Source organism: Microcebus murinus, chromosome X (assembly GCF_040939455.1).
Source record: "Microcebus murinus isolate Inina chromosome X, M.murinus_Inina_mat1.0, whole genome shotgun sequence".
Taxonomy (NCBI): domain Eukaryota; kingdom Metazoa; phylum Chordata; class Mammalia; order Primates; family Cheirogaleidae; genus Microcebus; species Microcebus murinus.
In genome coordinates this window covers 98,562,402-98,578,312 of record NC_134136.1, presented here as the reverse complement: position 1 = coordinate 98,578,312, position 15,911 = coordinate 98,562,402, and the positions used below count along the sequence as shown (strand labels likewise).

Below are 15,911 nucleotides of genomic sequence, written 5' to 3'. Positions count from 1 at the left end.
GAGATTTCTTAGAGCCAAGGGCAAAAACCACAGACTGGGAGCCTAGGCGCGGCTCAAGGATAACCGAGACAAGTTCCATAGGGCTAGGCCGCGCCTTTGCTTCGCGTCACGCCCTGGCGGTGCCGCGTGGTTCATCTACTCAACCGGAATAGGCCAGTCCTCCCTTTAGCAACACGCCCCGCGCGGCCGGTTGCGTGGGAAGCTCGGCAGACGGACTCGGGCTTTCAGCCAATGAACTGGCAGGGATTGCCAGGAGCAGCTTGGCCCCGCCCCCGGACGGCGTGGCCCCGCCCCCGGACAGCGGCTCGCGCACCCCGGCTTCTTGGCTGTGAGGGCGCGGTTCTGAGGGAGTGAGGTTTGGTTTGCTGCTCACGCAACCGCCTTAGTTTCCCTCCGCCGACCGGCTTGTGGGGTTCTCGAGCCACTTGCCCGGCAGTCTAGCGCGATGAGGCGGGCAGTACTGCGGTAGGTAGCTTGGCATGAAGGGGCCTGGCAGGGCGATGTCTGGGGGCCCCCACGCCCTCACTCCGAACTCCTAGGGGGGCCGCAGCGGAAGAAGCGGGCCTGGGCGGGCGGAACTAATGCACCGGCATTTGGGTTTGGTGAGAGGGCGCTCGCCCGCCATGACCGCGTCTGGTCACGGGCGTCTCGGGTTGGGAGAACCTTGTCCCCACTTTAGTGACTTCTGGCGCGGAGCTTGATATTAAAAGCAAAGCAGTACTTTTAAGGGAGGAAGTTGGGTGTTCCCTGAAATTCCTTTCTCTTTGCTCATCAGGGCTGTGGTTGGTAACAGTTCTGGAGTATACTCCGGACAGAAAGGTGGTATTTTTATTTATTTATTTATTTTTTTGAGACAGAGTCTCACTTTGTTGCCCAGGCTAGAGTGAGTGCCGTGGCGTCAGCCTAGCTCACAGCAACCTCAAACTCCTGGGCTCAAGCGATCCTCCTGCCTCAGCCTCCCGAGTAGCTGGGACTACAGGCATGTGCCACCATGCCCGGCTAATTTTTTTCTATATATATTAGTTGGCTAATTAATTTTATTTCTATTTATAGTAGAGACGGGGTCTCGCTCTTGCTCAGGGTGGTTTCGAACTCCTGACCTCAAGCAATCCGCCCGCCTCGGCCTCCCAGAGTGCTAGCATTACAGGCGTGAGCCACCGCGCCCGGCCGAAAGGTAGTATTTTGTAGTTCCACGTTACCTCCAGCCCTTTGCCCCCTTTGGAGAACGTTTTTTAGGATTAAGTGCTTGAACCACTTGGGCTCTGACTTAATGTTGTAACGAAAAAAAAAAAAAAAAAGAATGTTGTAGGCTGGGCGCGGTGGCTCACGCCAGTAATCCTAGCACTCTGGGAGGCCGAGGCGGGCGGATTGCTCGAAGTCAGGAGTTCGAAACCAGCCTGAGCAAGAGTGAGACTCCGTCTCTACTATAAATAGAAAGAAATTAATTGGGCAACTAATACATATAGAAAAAATTAGCTGGGCATGGTGGTGCATGCCTGTAGTCCCAGCTACTCGGGAGGCTGAGGCAGCAGGATCGCTTGAGCCCAGGAGTTTGAGGTTGCTGTGAGCTAGGCTGACGCCACGGCACTCACTCTAGCCTGGGCAACAAAGCGAGACTCTGTCTCAAAAAAAAAAATGTTGTAACGATGGCAGAGATTGCAGGGCACCTTTTGGCTCTTAGGTCCTTGGGACTTTGTGACTGAGGTCTTGGTGCTGATTTGAACTTTAATGAGCAGAAAGACCCCTGTAAGGGGCGGGGGTGCTTTGATTGGGCCACTTTAGCAATGAGAATGCCTTTTTGTATATGCAATCTTCCCAGCTGAGAAAGTTAAGGCCTGAGGGCTTTAGACTCCAGGGCGTGTCTGGCTCTCCCCAAACTCCTTTCACCCTAGCACACCAGCCCTTCCAAGTTTTCTGTCTGGCTGGCTTCCAGGGCTAGATTTCGACTCACAGCTGCTGCCAGTGGGCCTGTCCTCTTATGTGGCACATAGTATTTCTGACTGACATCGTGTCAATTCTCTCAGAGGTCTTGGATCTCTCTCACTGTTCTGGGAACCTTGCTATTAGTTGAAAGAGTTTTGCCTCTCTGGTTTACAGCACTTTATTTTTTTTGCTTTATTTATTTATTTATTTTTACTTTTTTTTGGCTCATAACAGACCTGGAGAGGTTTACAGCACTTTAAAAAAAAGTTTTGCTACCCTATTTGAAGACAGATTGAAAGTTGTTACAGGAAGGGCCACAGTCGACTTTAGCTTGCACTGGACATGATGTGAAAGGCCTTCTACAAAGTTCTGCAGTCTTGTGCATGTGCCGTCTCCTATAACCCTGCATTCCTTTCTTACAAGTCCTATTTAACCTTGAGAACCTTGAGCAGATAGGTATTCAGTCAGTGCCTAGTGAGGGAAAGAATTCATAAACGAATACACACAAATTATTAGGTTTTTTGAGTGGTGGGCAACTTTTATAGCTTCTTTTGTAGACCCTGACTTTGTTTCATCTCTAAATTGAGGTATTTCCTCAGAGTGGAGGGCATGTGAGTGGCATTGCCTGTTACTGCACTGAAAACTCTTCCTTGCCACCCACTCAAAGCTTGGGACCCAGGACTGAGCCAAGTCATTTCTGTTTACACTTGCAGGTGACTTCTGTGACTCCCTAGGCAAGCCATGGAGAGGTTGGGCTTCTTGATCTTCTTTCATTGGAAAGGTTCAATCATGAGGTCCTGGGACCCAAGTGTCTCAAAGGCCTCTTTTTTTCTTTTTGAAACAGAGTCTCACTCTGTTGCCCAGGCTAGAGTGCCCTGGCGTCAGCTTAGCTCACAGTAACCTCAAACTCCTGGGCTCAGGCGATCCTCCTGCCTCAGCCTCCCAAGTAGTTGGGACTTCAGGCATGCCGCCACCATGCCCAGCTAACTTTTTTTCTATATATTTTTAGTTGTCCAGCTAATTTCTTTCTATTTTTTTTTAGTAGAGATGGGGTCTTGCTCTTGCTCAGACTGGTCTCAAACTCCTGAGCTCAAAGGATATGCGCGCCTCAGCCTCCCAGAGTGCTAGGATTACAGGCATGAGCCACTGTGCCTGGCCTCTCAGCTGCTTTACAGTTTCTTCTGAAGTCCCAGCAGTTTTGCTGTATAACTCTTGGGGGCTTATCAGGGGTTAAGCCATTAACCCTGAGGTACTGAAATGTTGAGTATTGATTAAACCATTCTCCTATCTCCTCCCCCTCAGTGCTGCATAGATGTAAGGGAAATATCCTGAGATTGTGAAAAAAGCAACTGGTGTGTGCATGTGCGTGTGTGTGTGTGTGTGTGTGCATGCACGCATGTTGGAGGGGTGATCAGAGGAGATGGATTCTGTCTGGACTCTGCCAATGTGTTAGTTGACTGGCATTGGGGAAAAGTCATCTAAAATTAGGGCCTCAGTTGCTGCAGGAGTTTGGTTTGAATCAATTTTTTAATATAGGGGCCCATAGAGGTGTGAAAAGAGGGTGGTCTGTGAACCTCCTGAAATAGTATATACCATTTTGTGTGTGAGTGAAGATGTATTTCCATGCCCCGCCCCAAAGTCTACAGTTTTCATTAGATTATCAGTAGATAAGATACCAAATTGTAATGAAAAGTCACCCATATCCTATTGGTATAAGCAACAATTTTTTAAGAAAGTGTTCAAATTGTGCCTTTTTTTATGCCATAAGGATATATGTCCAAATTTATGAAGGTAGCATGCAAAGAACAGAACTTTAGGACCATAATTTTCCAAATAAATCCCAAGTGTTTCTCTGTTCATCAGCCACCTTCTTTACATCTCCATTTGATTCTACATTCAGAGATGTTCCATCATAGTGCCAGGCTTATGCTTTCTAAATTTCTGGTTCTTTTTGATCTTTAGGGAAGACTTTGGAGAAGCATGACTTTCTGGAATAATAATAGCTAAAGTTTCTTGAGGACTTGTCAGTGAACTAGGCATGTCATTAAGGGTTTAATATGTGTTAACTTCTTTATCCTTTTGATAATCCTATGGGATAGGTACTATTATTGTCCCCATTTACAGTTGAGAAAACTGAGGCTCAGAGAGGTTAGGTAATTCACCCAAGGTCACTCAGTTAATAAGCAGCATGGTTTTGCTCTCAACTTCAATGCTATACTGGCTCTCACAAGCAAGATGGGATACTTTTCAGAAAATGCTACTTCTTAGGGTAACAAAACAAAAATTCCTGTGTATATGTGTATTTACTCAAATATGTGACATTGATAATATAGCTTTTGTTGGTTTGTGATGAGTATTCAAAGTATTTAGCTGTTTAGAATCAGATCCAATTTCTTATATTGGGTATGTTTAATGCATCTGTTATAATTGCTGATTAATGTATTGAGGGCATGATTTTTTTTTTGCTCTTTCAGATAATGGTAGCAATGGAAAGGATTAGTTTTTTCCAGTGTGTTCTTTAAAACTTGATATATTCAGTTGCAGATTGCTAGTTTCTGAGATGGCAGAATGAAGGAATACATACTATTTCCTTCAGTAAGGGATTTGAACCTACAGAAAATACATAAAATGAAATAGTGAAAAAAAATGGAAAATTCAAATCATGTTCTGAGAAAATGCAAATTGGATGGTCAAGAACAAGACTAAAGTATTAATCTATGTAAAGTACAGAAATGGAAAGTTTATTGTGAAAATATAAATCCAAAATATATGATCGAGGCTTGTTAGCTATATGATTGAAGAATAAATGCAGATCCAAAACCCCCTCCAGAAAACATTTTGGGCTTGATGGACCAGCAGGAATTGTATTGCGGCTGATGAGATGACTGGATGACTAAGGAGTTAAATTAGCCAGCAAGAATGTGCTCATATTTTTGTATTCTTTTCTATTAGATTAGCATTTGGTGAAAGGACAAGGATTTGTTTTAGTAGTACATAAGTGTCAAAACTACATGTACCATGTTTTCCTGAAAATAAGATAGGGTCTTATATTTATTTTTCCTCAATAAGAAACCCTAGGGCTTATTTTCAGGGGATGTGTTATTTTGTTTAAGTACTGTTCGACAGTCTACATTTATTCAAATATAGTTAAGTCGTCGTCTTCTGGAACATCATCATAACTCTCCAAACCCCAAATTCCGTCCTGAATTTCTTGCGACTCTATTTTCTTTAGAACCACTGGTCCCAATCTCTCATGTTGAGCAATAGAGCTCTCATTAAATGAGCAGGGCTGGTTTGTTTATTCGAGATCCAGTGAGCTCTGGGTCCAATCTGCACAGTGGAGCAGAAATGATCTCTCTGGGTTTGGTAGGAGACTGCTTGCTGAAGCTTTTCTCCTATCCCCTGGTGTTTGTGGGGGGTGAGAGAGGCCCACCGTGCTGAGTAAAATGGCAGCCACAGCTTTCCTTCTTCCCCCTGAGGACACACATTCCTAAAGCAGAGTGTCCTGCTCCTCACTTCACTGAGGAGACTTTCCCCTCAAAGCCTCAGCTTGCAGCACACACAGGATGGCCAGGACCTAACAGGGGGAGCCGACCTTGTTGGTGGGGCTGCCCGCACCTTTCCAGTCCTCTCTGGGATAGTAGCTGTCACGATGGGGCAGATGAGAAGGGCTGCTCATCTTCCTTACTGCTCCATGACGAAAGGCATGGGTTGTGCAGATACACTGCATAGCCACGCCCATCACTAGGCCTTATTTTCGGGGTAGGGCTTATATTGCGCAAATGCTTAAAATCCTGCTAGGACTTATTTTATGTGTAGGTCTTATTTTCGGGGAAACACGGTAGATTTTACAAAATATTTATACTGAGAGATTCCCTGAATGCTGTCATTCAGAAGAGAAACCTAGGCTGAGCGTGGTGGCTCATGTCTGTAATCCTAGCACTATGCGAAGCCGAGGTGGGCGGATTGTTTGAGGTCAGGAGTTCGAAACCAGCCTGAGCGAGACCCTGTCTCTACTAAAAATAGAAAGAAATTAATTGACCAAGTAAAAATATATATACAAAAAATTAGCTGGGCATGGTGGTACATGCCTGTAGTCCTAGCTACTCGGGAGGCTAAGGCAGCAGGATTGCTTGAGCCCATGAGTTTGAGGTTGCTGTGAGCTAGGCTGACGCCCGCCACGGCACTCACTCTAGCCTGGGCAACAAAGTGAGACTCTGTCTCAAAAAAAAAAAAAAAAAAAGAAACCTATAGTAGCTTTGTCTCTAAAGAAAAATAATATACTTATTTTTCGGGTTAGGCAATTTACTAATTACAATTTGGTTAGGATTTACTTACTGTTAACTTGAGGTAGAATGAATGACAGTATCTGGGGTTCTTGACCTATTCAATGCTTTGCCACCTTCAACTGTGGTCTCACAGACCAGCTTGTTAAAACTATATGTGTGTTACCCCTAACATGACATTGTGTGGTTAGGAGTCAACACTTAGTGAACCAGAATCAAATTAATTTATTTTGGGAGCATAGGTTAGGCACATTTGGGTAAATTGCCTTTATTTTATTCTGTTGGGGATCTGGGAAATTTCTGCACAAGTCCAATAAATAACTTTATTTGAGTCTGGAAAGGGCTAATTCAGGGCTAATAATTCAAAGTTGATTATAATTGGGTTTATCTTATTTACTGAGGATATATTTTGCGATAATAAAGAACAAACTAAATGTTCATAATTAATTTGCTCAGTTGTTTACCAAATAGATCCTGGGCTTATGAAGCTATTTAATAATAAAATAGGTAGAGCAAGAATAAATCCATTAAACCTGGTTGACGTCTTTTATTTATTTTGTAGATAATTATGTAATTGATTTCCGCTCTCAAGAATTGTTTACTCTAGTTGGAGAGATGATTTATGGAGTAGCCTCATATGCAAATATACATACACTTGTGCAACAGTTATAGACTTCTGCAAGATAATATATATATTGGGGGTGTGGTATGGCCAAACACTCTTGGAGGGAGCATAGGTCTTTGAGGTTGTTAGAGAAGAAGCCATGGAACCTACTGAGTGTGTTTTATCTTGTTTTATAGGCTTTGTGCCTTGAGCAAGGGGGTGCTTACTCCTCGCAGAGGACTTACTCAAGGATCCCAGGACCCCAGGAAACAGAGAATCTTAAACATGCGTGAAGGCAAGCATCATGTTTACTGTTTATTCCTATGTAGTGAAAAACTCTGTTTTATTTGGGAGGTGTAAAGAACAATAGTTTTGGGCAAATGAGGCATATTAAAGATAAATCTTTCGTAAACATCTCATTTGTAAAATAACCAGGATAGCCGCATAATAGCTTTGGGTAGCAATCACATTCAGATTTTGAACGATTGTTCCTGGGAGCCTTGGGGACTGAGTTCTTTTAGTTAAGTGATTTCTAATGCCTATGTGTAGATTCTGAAGAAATGGAAAAGAGAGATCTAATACATGAGTAAGAGATGGGCTTGTTAATTGTACCAAGTAAACATTCCTAGTCCATAGTTTTGTTAGAGGGACCTTGTTAATCCAAGCTTAATTAAAGTTAATTTCAGTTACTAATATGATATGCAAACTATAGATTGTCTTTTATCAATTTAGGAGTATTCACTATAATTAAAACTGTAACTTCTTTAAAGGGTCCAAATAAATATGTGGGTGTGCATGTATATGTAAATAAAATTTAAAATTCTTTCCTTCTTAGTCCTCAGCACCTGCCTCTCTTCTTACACTGACTAAACTAGTAAAATCATTTTATATCACTGAGCATCAGTAGTCCATGTACTGTTTGGGGTACTTTCTGTCCATTCTTTTATTCAAGGAACTCAGGAGTTAAAAGTCAGAAGTAAGATTAAATTACTAATGGTTATTTTTGTAGTTCTCTATGATTTAATTATAATTAGAGTATACAACAAATTAATGGTGTATACATAATTGTTTGATAGAAAAATCAACCATTTTTTTCATGAAAGTTAAAGTGTGTGTTAATATAACCATATTTGGTTTTGATCAGTTAGTTATTCAAAGACCAAGGATGGCTATATTTAATTTTCCATAACTGGAATATGTGCTAGAAAAAATATGAACGTGACACATTATTTGAAATACTGTAGACTTATTTTTTAGTTTTGAATTACTGTTGGTTCTCTAATTGATTTTCCCTTTATCCATATAGCATGTCCACCTATACATGTGAATCATGGTATGTGTGGTAATTAGTATTATCAGCTTTTAAGTGCTTAAATTTTGTTAGCACTAACATACTCTTATACTTTTGGGCTGTAGGCATTAACTAAAATTAAATTGCATTCTTTGCCTTACCTTGATTTAAATCTTTGCTTCATTTTTCTGGCTTAAACTTTTCTAACAGTTAGCAGAATATAAATAGATGAGAAGTCAATTATAATGAGACTCAGATTTGGATATTATTTTTAGTCCCTGAACTTAAGTAAGTTGATCTAATACTGCCTATAAGAAGGTAGTTGGGGATCCTGTTCATAATATGTTCATCATAAAGGGAGTTATCTGCTGACACTGATACAAACCCATTTGATGACAAATTTAAGCTATCGTTTTCTGTTTGTTTATGCAAACCCCAGTGATTGGCACAAAGGTGTTCTTTTTTTCACTTAAAGGAGACAAAATAGTTATTTCAGATTTTCAGGGAGCAGAGGCCTGATCCCTTCACTGAGCTATTTGTTGTAGCATTAAAAGAAAATACATGAATCTTTAAGTCTTTTGAGTACATGAATTGCTTTTCATAGTGCTTGAGCTTAATGCCATAATTCTCATACATTTCTCTTAATTCTTTGTTTTGTGGAGTGACCTCTTTATTTTTGTTTCAGTTCGCGATAAATTGCGGGAGATAGTAGGAGCCTCTACAAACTGGAGGTATGCGCTCTTGTGTTCATTCTTTCATCCCTAAGGTATTATGTGAGGCTGTATTTAGACAGTTGATGATCCCATTGTAGGGATGGTGAACCCTCTGTTTGAGATAGGTTGAGAAGTTTTTTTTACTTGGGGGAAAAGATCAACATTTCAACATTCATCAGTTGATGCATTGTCATGAAATAATGTGATTTACACTTATTTTGCATTTTTCAAAGTGCATTCAGATATATTATCTCACTGATTCTCATAAAAAAAAACTTGTGCTTATGGTATATGTTCCTATTCCTTTTTTACATATGACGAAACTGAAACTCAGATTAAGTATAAGGGTTTGGACCTTGAACCCAAGTCTTCTGATTTTTCTTTTTCTTTTTTTCTGAGACAGAGTCTCACTCTGTCACCCAGGCTAGAGTGCTGTGGCGTCAGCCTAGCTCACAACAACCTCAAACTCCTGAGCTCAAGCGATCCTACTGCCTCAGCCTCCTGAGTAGCTGGGTCTACAGGCATGCACCACCATGCCCGGCTAATTTTTTATATATATATTTTTAGCTGTCCAAGTAATTTCTTTCTATTTTTAGTAGAGATGGGGTCTCACTCTTGCTTAGGCTGGTCTCAAACTCCTGAGCTCAAATGATCCACCTGCCTCGGCCTCCCAGAGTGCTGGGATTACAGGTGTGAGCCACCGTGCCTGGCCCTGATTTTTCTATTTAATGCAACTTGACTCCTTTATTGCTTCTTGTCAGTTCAAAATTAGCCAAGTCTCCCATATTATCTTTCTCTTTCTCTCAGTATTTCCGTTGTAAAATAGGATCATGTCCCTCTTGGTGCACAGAATTGTGAGCCCAAAATGAGATAAAAACAAAAAGCAGTAGTGATCACTAGACATACAATAATGTATTGTTGGTCTACACAAAATTATCTAGTGGCTTATTTTAAAACTATACCAAAATTTTCAATTTACTAAAAAGTAGAAGAATGAATACCTATATACCCACAGCCTGGATTTGATACTTATTAACATTTTGCCAAATTTGCCAATATACATATATTGGCCAAACCTTTTCTAAGTGAATTATAGACATGACACTATAGCATTTCTTCCTTCCTTCCTTCCTTCCTTTCCTTCCTTTCCTTCCTTTCCTCCCTTCCCTCCCTTCCCTCCCTCCCTCCCTTCCCTTCCTTTCCCTTCCTTTCCCTTCCTTTCCTTTCCTTTCCTTTCCTTTCCTTTCCTTTCCTTTCCTTTCCTTTCCTTTCCTTTCCTTTCCTTTCCTTTCCTTTCCTTTCCTTTCCTTTCCTTTCCTTTCCTTTCCTTTCCTTTCCTTTCCTTTCCTTTCCTTTTTCCTTTCCTTTTTCCTTTCCTTTTTCCTTTCCTTTTTCCTTTCCTTTTTCCTTTCCTTTTTCCTTTCCCTTTTCCTTTCCCTTTTCCTTTCCCTTTTCCTTTCCTTTTTCCTTTCCTTTTTCCTTTCCTTTCTTTCTTTCCTTTCTTTCTTTCCTTCCTTCCTTCCTTTCCTGGAAATCACCTTCTAAGAGTATGCATTTCTAGTAAATATATTCTTTTATAAAACAAAGTCAGCCTTTGTGCATCTCCAATAAATAAGACATTCTCTTATGTAGTAAAATTGGCAGTAATCCCCTGATATATATTCATCCATATTCACATTTCTTCAACTGTTTCCAAAATGTTTTTTATAGCTTTTTTTAAAAAATCACGATCCAATATAGGATTGCATATTGTATCTGGTGGTTATTACTCTTTAGTCTCCCCTGATCTAGAATAATTGACAATTATCCTTCCCCCACAACGAGCTTGACTTTAAAGAGGCCAAACCATTTGTCTTGAGAATGTTCCATATTCTGGATTTACCTGGTGCCATTTAGCTTGTTCCTTCCTCTATCTCCTAAATTTTTGGAGGCTAAGCATTTCTGACAATAATACTTCCTAAGTTAAGCTTAGAAAGATGTGTTAGTTGATGTTATTGTCAACATTTAGTTCCCTGTCCCCTTGTCTCTCTTTTCCCCTCCACCTTAGTCTTCTCTTCTTTTTCTTCCCTGTCTTCTTCTCATGTTCTCTTCCTCTTTACCTTTTGTTCTGCCTTCCATACTTCCTTTGGATATAGTCCATTTTTCCTCTTTCTTTCCTGAAATTGAAGGCAGAGATAGAGCTGGGGCATAGAGAATCCAAGAACTGTCAGGTGAGAAATGGAAATAAGGAGTAGAGCAGCCATGCTGTTCTTTAGCCCATATATATATATATACTATTGTGTCCATCTCTGGATTTTTAATTTGATTTCAAATATTCTATTTGAGTAAACTTTTTTTTTTTTTATGAGACAGAGTCTCACTCTGTTGCCCGGGCTAGAGTGCCGTGGCGTCAGCCTAGCTCATAGCAACCTCAAACTCCTGGGCTCAGGTGATCTGTCTGCCTCAGCTTCCAGAGTAGCTGGGATTGCAGGCATGCACCACCATGCCCAGCTAATTTTTTAAAATATTTTTAGTTGGCCAGTTAATTTCTTTCTGTTTTTAGTAGAGACTGGGTCTCACTCTTGGTCAGGCTGGTTTTGAACTCCTGACCTTGAGCGATCCACCCTCCTCGGCCTCCCAGAGTGCTAGGATTACAAGTGTGAGCCACGGCACCCAGCCCCGAGTAAACTTTTTAATGAGGGTGCGTATATGGTTCATTTGGGTATATCTATATCACTTTTAAGTATGTTTTTAAGCATAAAAAGTGTTACTAGAAATGTTCAATTTTACCAAGTGGTGGGTAGGAAGGGAGGCAAGGAATAGAAGGTAAAGTAGGTCCAGACCTTTTCTTTCCTCCTTTGATGGTATCTGACCGGCCTGTGTGCCACTGGAATTGTGGGATAGCACGGCTCTTGTTTTATGAATCTTGTCTCCTTTCTTCTCAGAGACCATGTGAAAGCAATGGAAGAAAGAAAATTACTTCATAGTTTTTTGGCTCCGTCACAGAAAGCACTGTCACCCAGGAGAATGAAGGACAGTTATATCGAAGTTCTCTTGCCTTTGGGCAGTGAGCCTGAATTACGAGAGAATTATTTGACTGTTCAAAACACAGTAAGGTAACACAGTGCTATTTTTATTTATTTATTTGTTTTTGTTTTATTTCCTTTTTTATAACAACTTTAAGATATAATTCATACCATACAATTAACCTATTTAAAGTATACAGTTCCATGGCTTTTAGCATATTCAGAGAGTTGTGCAACCATCACCATAATCAATTTTAGAACATATTTATCACCCTGAAGCATGTTATTTATTTTTAAATGGAGATCATGATTTTCATTCAATTCACAGTTTGCTTTATTTCACAGATTTGGCAGGATTCTTGAGGATCTTGACAGCTTAGGAGGTACTCGTATTATTTCTTATAGATATATATTGAATTTTATGACTGAAAAAGGCTTTTTTATTCTTTAACCTGCACAGATGAGGATATTCTAAAAGCACAGGAAAAGAAGGGTATCTACCACTTCTGAACTGTCATAATTTTTTCCTATAAATGTAGTTTCCTATTTAATGGAGTTATAATCTGAATAATCCTTCTTTCTAATAGCTTTTTTTTTTTTTTTTTTGAGACAGAGTCTGGCTTTGTTGCCCAGGCTAGAGTGAGTGCCATGGCGTTGGCCTAGCTCACAGCAACCTCAAACTCCTGGGCTCAGGCGATCCTCCTGCCTCAGCCTCCCAAGTAGCTGGGACTACAGGCATGCACCACCATGCCCGGCTGATTTTTTCTATGTATATATTTGTTGGCCAATTAATTTCTTTCTATTTATAGTAGAGACGGGCTCGCTCTTGCTCAGGCTGGTTTCGAACTCCTGACCTTGAGCAATCCGCCCGCCTCGGCCTCCCAGAGTGCTAGGATTACAGGCGTGAGCCACCGCGCCCGGCCTCTAATAGCTTTTTAAAAAGAATCTTAAGCTTACAGAAAAGTTGCAAATGCGATATAATTGTTCTTCCCTGAATCATGTGAGAATAAATTGCTGACACGATGCTGTATCACCCCTAAATAGTTTAACATGTATTTCCTACAAACAAGGATATTCTCCTACATAGCCATAAGACAACCATCAAAATCAGGAAATTAACACATACGTTATACTGTCTAATCCTCAGGCCCAGTTCAACTTTTGCTAATGGTCCTTTGTAGCAGAAGGATCTAGTTTTGAATTACATGTTGCATTTAGTTGTCGTGAAAGGTATATTTCCTGAGTCTTTCCTTGGCTTTCATGATCTTGACACTTTTGAAGGTTACAGGCCAGTTCTTTTGTGGACTATCCCTCAATTTGGATTTGTCTGTTGGTTTCTCATGATTAGCTTCGGAATATGCATCTTTGGCAGGAATGTCACAGAAGGGATGTTCTGTTCTTACTGCACCTTATCAAGTGGTGCATGATTTTGATTTGTCCCATTACTGATGACATAAACTTTGATTACTTGATGAAGTCTGCCAGTCGTCTTCACTGTAAAGTTACTCATTTCCCCTTTGCAATTAATAAGTACCTTGTAGGAAGCCGGGTATGATGGCTCATGCCTGAGGCCAAGGTGGGAGGATCACTTGAGGCTAGAAGTTCAAGACTAGCCTGGGCAACATAGTGATACCTCATCCCTACAAAAAAATTAAAAATTAGCTGAGTGTGGTGGTGTGTGCCTGTAGTCCCAGCTACTTGGAATGCTGAGGCAGGAGGATTGCTTGAACCCAAGGGTTTGAGGTTGCTGTGAGGTAGGATGATGCCACTGCACTGTATAGCCCAGGCAACAGAGCAAGACTCTGTCTCAAAAAAAAAAAAAAAGTACTTTGTAGGGAAATACTTTAAGACCTTATAAATATCCCATTCCTTATCAGACTTTCAGTTTATTATTTTAAAATCAGTATAGACTCAGGAATTCCTATTTTATTGAATGGGTTATAACAGCAGTCTCCAACCGTTTTGGCACCAGGGACCGATTTCATAGAAGATAATTTTTCCACAGACCAGGGTGGGGGGATGGTTTCAGGATGACTCAAGAACATTACATTTATTGTGCACTTTATTTGCATTATTACATTGTAATATATAATGAAATAATTATACAACTCACCATAATGCAGAATCAAATGCCACTGCTAATCTGACAGGAGGCAGAGCTCAGGTGGTGATGCTAGTGATGGGGAGCAGCTGTAAATACGGATGAAGCTTTGCTCACTTGCCTGCTGCTGACCTATTATGTGGTGGCCAGGTTCTTAGTAACAGTCCTTGGCCTGGGGCTTGGGGACCTCAGGGTTATAATATGTTACTATCATCTTTTATTCCTAAAAAAATAATTACACTGCTAATCTTCTCTGTATCATTCCAGTTTTAGTATGTGTACTGCCAAAGTGAGCACTACTATCTTGAAGCTCAAATCATCCTAGGACTGTCCCAGTCCCTTCAGATTAGCTTCTGTGTTTTTTTCTGATGTGTCCCCATTATTCTTTGAGCACTTCCTCACTTTCTGGCACAATAAGGCTCATCTTGTACTTTCCCTGCCCCAGTCCTAGAATCAGCCAAATCTGTAAGGGGTCCCAGTTTATTGTAATGGAGAATGATATTTAGAAACCTAGATCTGTGTATTGGGAGTGGTCATTGCTACTGGGTGTCACTGCTCCCATGCCCTCTCAGTGGATGAGCTAGGAAATATATGTGCATACATAAACATCTGTGTTTATTTCTGAATCTATGTATATATGAAAACCATGGGTTCACACTGATACCTAAAGTTACAGTTCAATACCACAGGGTTCATTCTTATTTCCTCCCTTAATTCCCTTCTCCAACTGGCTCCATTATCCTTAATAGATTTGTATATTGGATCAGTTCCCCTGTATGGAACGAGTTTCCTATAACTGCCACTCCTAACCCCTCATGGATTCTCTCGTCATCTCACTTGGGCTCTGATACCCCACACTAGGTCCCCCTCTGCAGGGTCACTCTACTCATTGTGCTCAGGCTGTGACATGCTGGGCCATCACTCTTGTCATGCCTCTGCATGGATGTCCTCTTCACTCTACTTGGACTCTAACACCCCATGCCAGGCCATTCTGCCATGCAGATACCCTCTTCACCCTGCTTAAGTTGCAACACCCTACCATGGCTACCTTGCCTATTCCTACCTGATGACTTTTGGACTGAACTGTTGGGAAAAGGTCTGAGGAAAGGCTCTAATAACTGTTGTCTTTGAGACAGGATCTCATACTTTTGCCTGGGCTAGAGTGAGAGTGCAGTGGTGTCATCATAGTTCACATAGTTCTATGTTTTTTTTTTTTTGGTACATCTGGAAGTCTTGTTATGTTGCTCAGTCTGGTCTCAAACTCTTGGCCTTAAGCAATCCTCAATCCTCCTGCCTCAGCCTCACAAAGTGCTAGGATTATAGGCATGAGCCACTGTGCCCAGTATAATAATTTTTTTTTTTTTTTTGACAGAGTCTCGCTTTGTTGCCCAGGCTAGAGTGAGTGCCGTGGCGTCAGCCTAGCTCACAGCAACCTCAAACTCCTGGGCTCGAGCGATCCTTCTGCCTCAGCCTCCCAAGTAGCTGGGACTACAGGCATGAGCCACCATGCCCGGCTAATTTTTTTTTATATATATATCAGTTGGCCAATTAATTTCTTTCTATTTATAGTAGAGACGGGGTCTCGCTCTTGCTCAGGCTGGTTTTGAACTCCTGACCTTGAGCAATCCGCCCGCCTCGGCCTCCCAAGAGCTAGGATTACAGGCGTGAGCCACCGCGCCCGGCCATAATTTTTAAAATATGATATCAGCCTTTTGTTAGGCTTATACCTAGCTACTTTTTTCTCCAGATTAAATAAACCCAGTGAAAAATTCTTATTGGCCTTTGAAAAATCACACAACACACACACACACACACACACACACACACACACACACACACACACACACACACCCCTCCCCTGCCACTACCCTTTTTTTTCCTCATTACCTCCTGTTTCTGGCCAGTCTTTTTCACCTGTTCACTTGATTCTATCCTTCCATTTCTTTAGTGAAGTGCCTTATCACTTCTCCCTCATATCCTGAGCCTTT

General features: G+C 41.3%; 1 protein-coding gene across 4 annotated transcripts in view; it reads left to right on the top strand.

The window, feature by feature from the left end:
* Positions 1-288: 288 nt before the first annotated feature.
* ACOT9 (acyl-CoA thioesterase 9) overlaps positions 289-15,911 on the top strand; it is a 31,007-nt gene continuing 15,384 nt past the window's right edge. The window contains exons 1-6 of one of the 4 annotated variants that reach the window (XM_012784603.2): positions 289-465; positions 7,011-7,108; positions 8,120-8,146; positions 8,790-8,835; positions 11,742-11,912; positions 12,168-12,205. In XM_012784603.2, the coding sequence (XP_012640057.1) occupies positions 446-465; positions 7,011-7,108; positions 8,120-8,146; positions 8,790-8,835; positions 11,742-11,912; positions 12,168-12,205 (400 nt within the window). In that variant the 5' untranslated portion in view covers positions 289-445. Of the gene's footprint in view, positions 466-1,046; positions 1,175-7,010; positions 7,109-8,119; positions 8,156-8,789; positions 8,836-11,741; positions 11,913-12,167; positions 12,206-15,911 lie in introns of those variants that run through there. The other 3 variants (XM_075999613.1, XM_012784604.2, XM_075999615.1) reach the window with 3 other exon arrangements.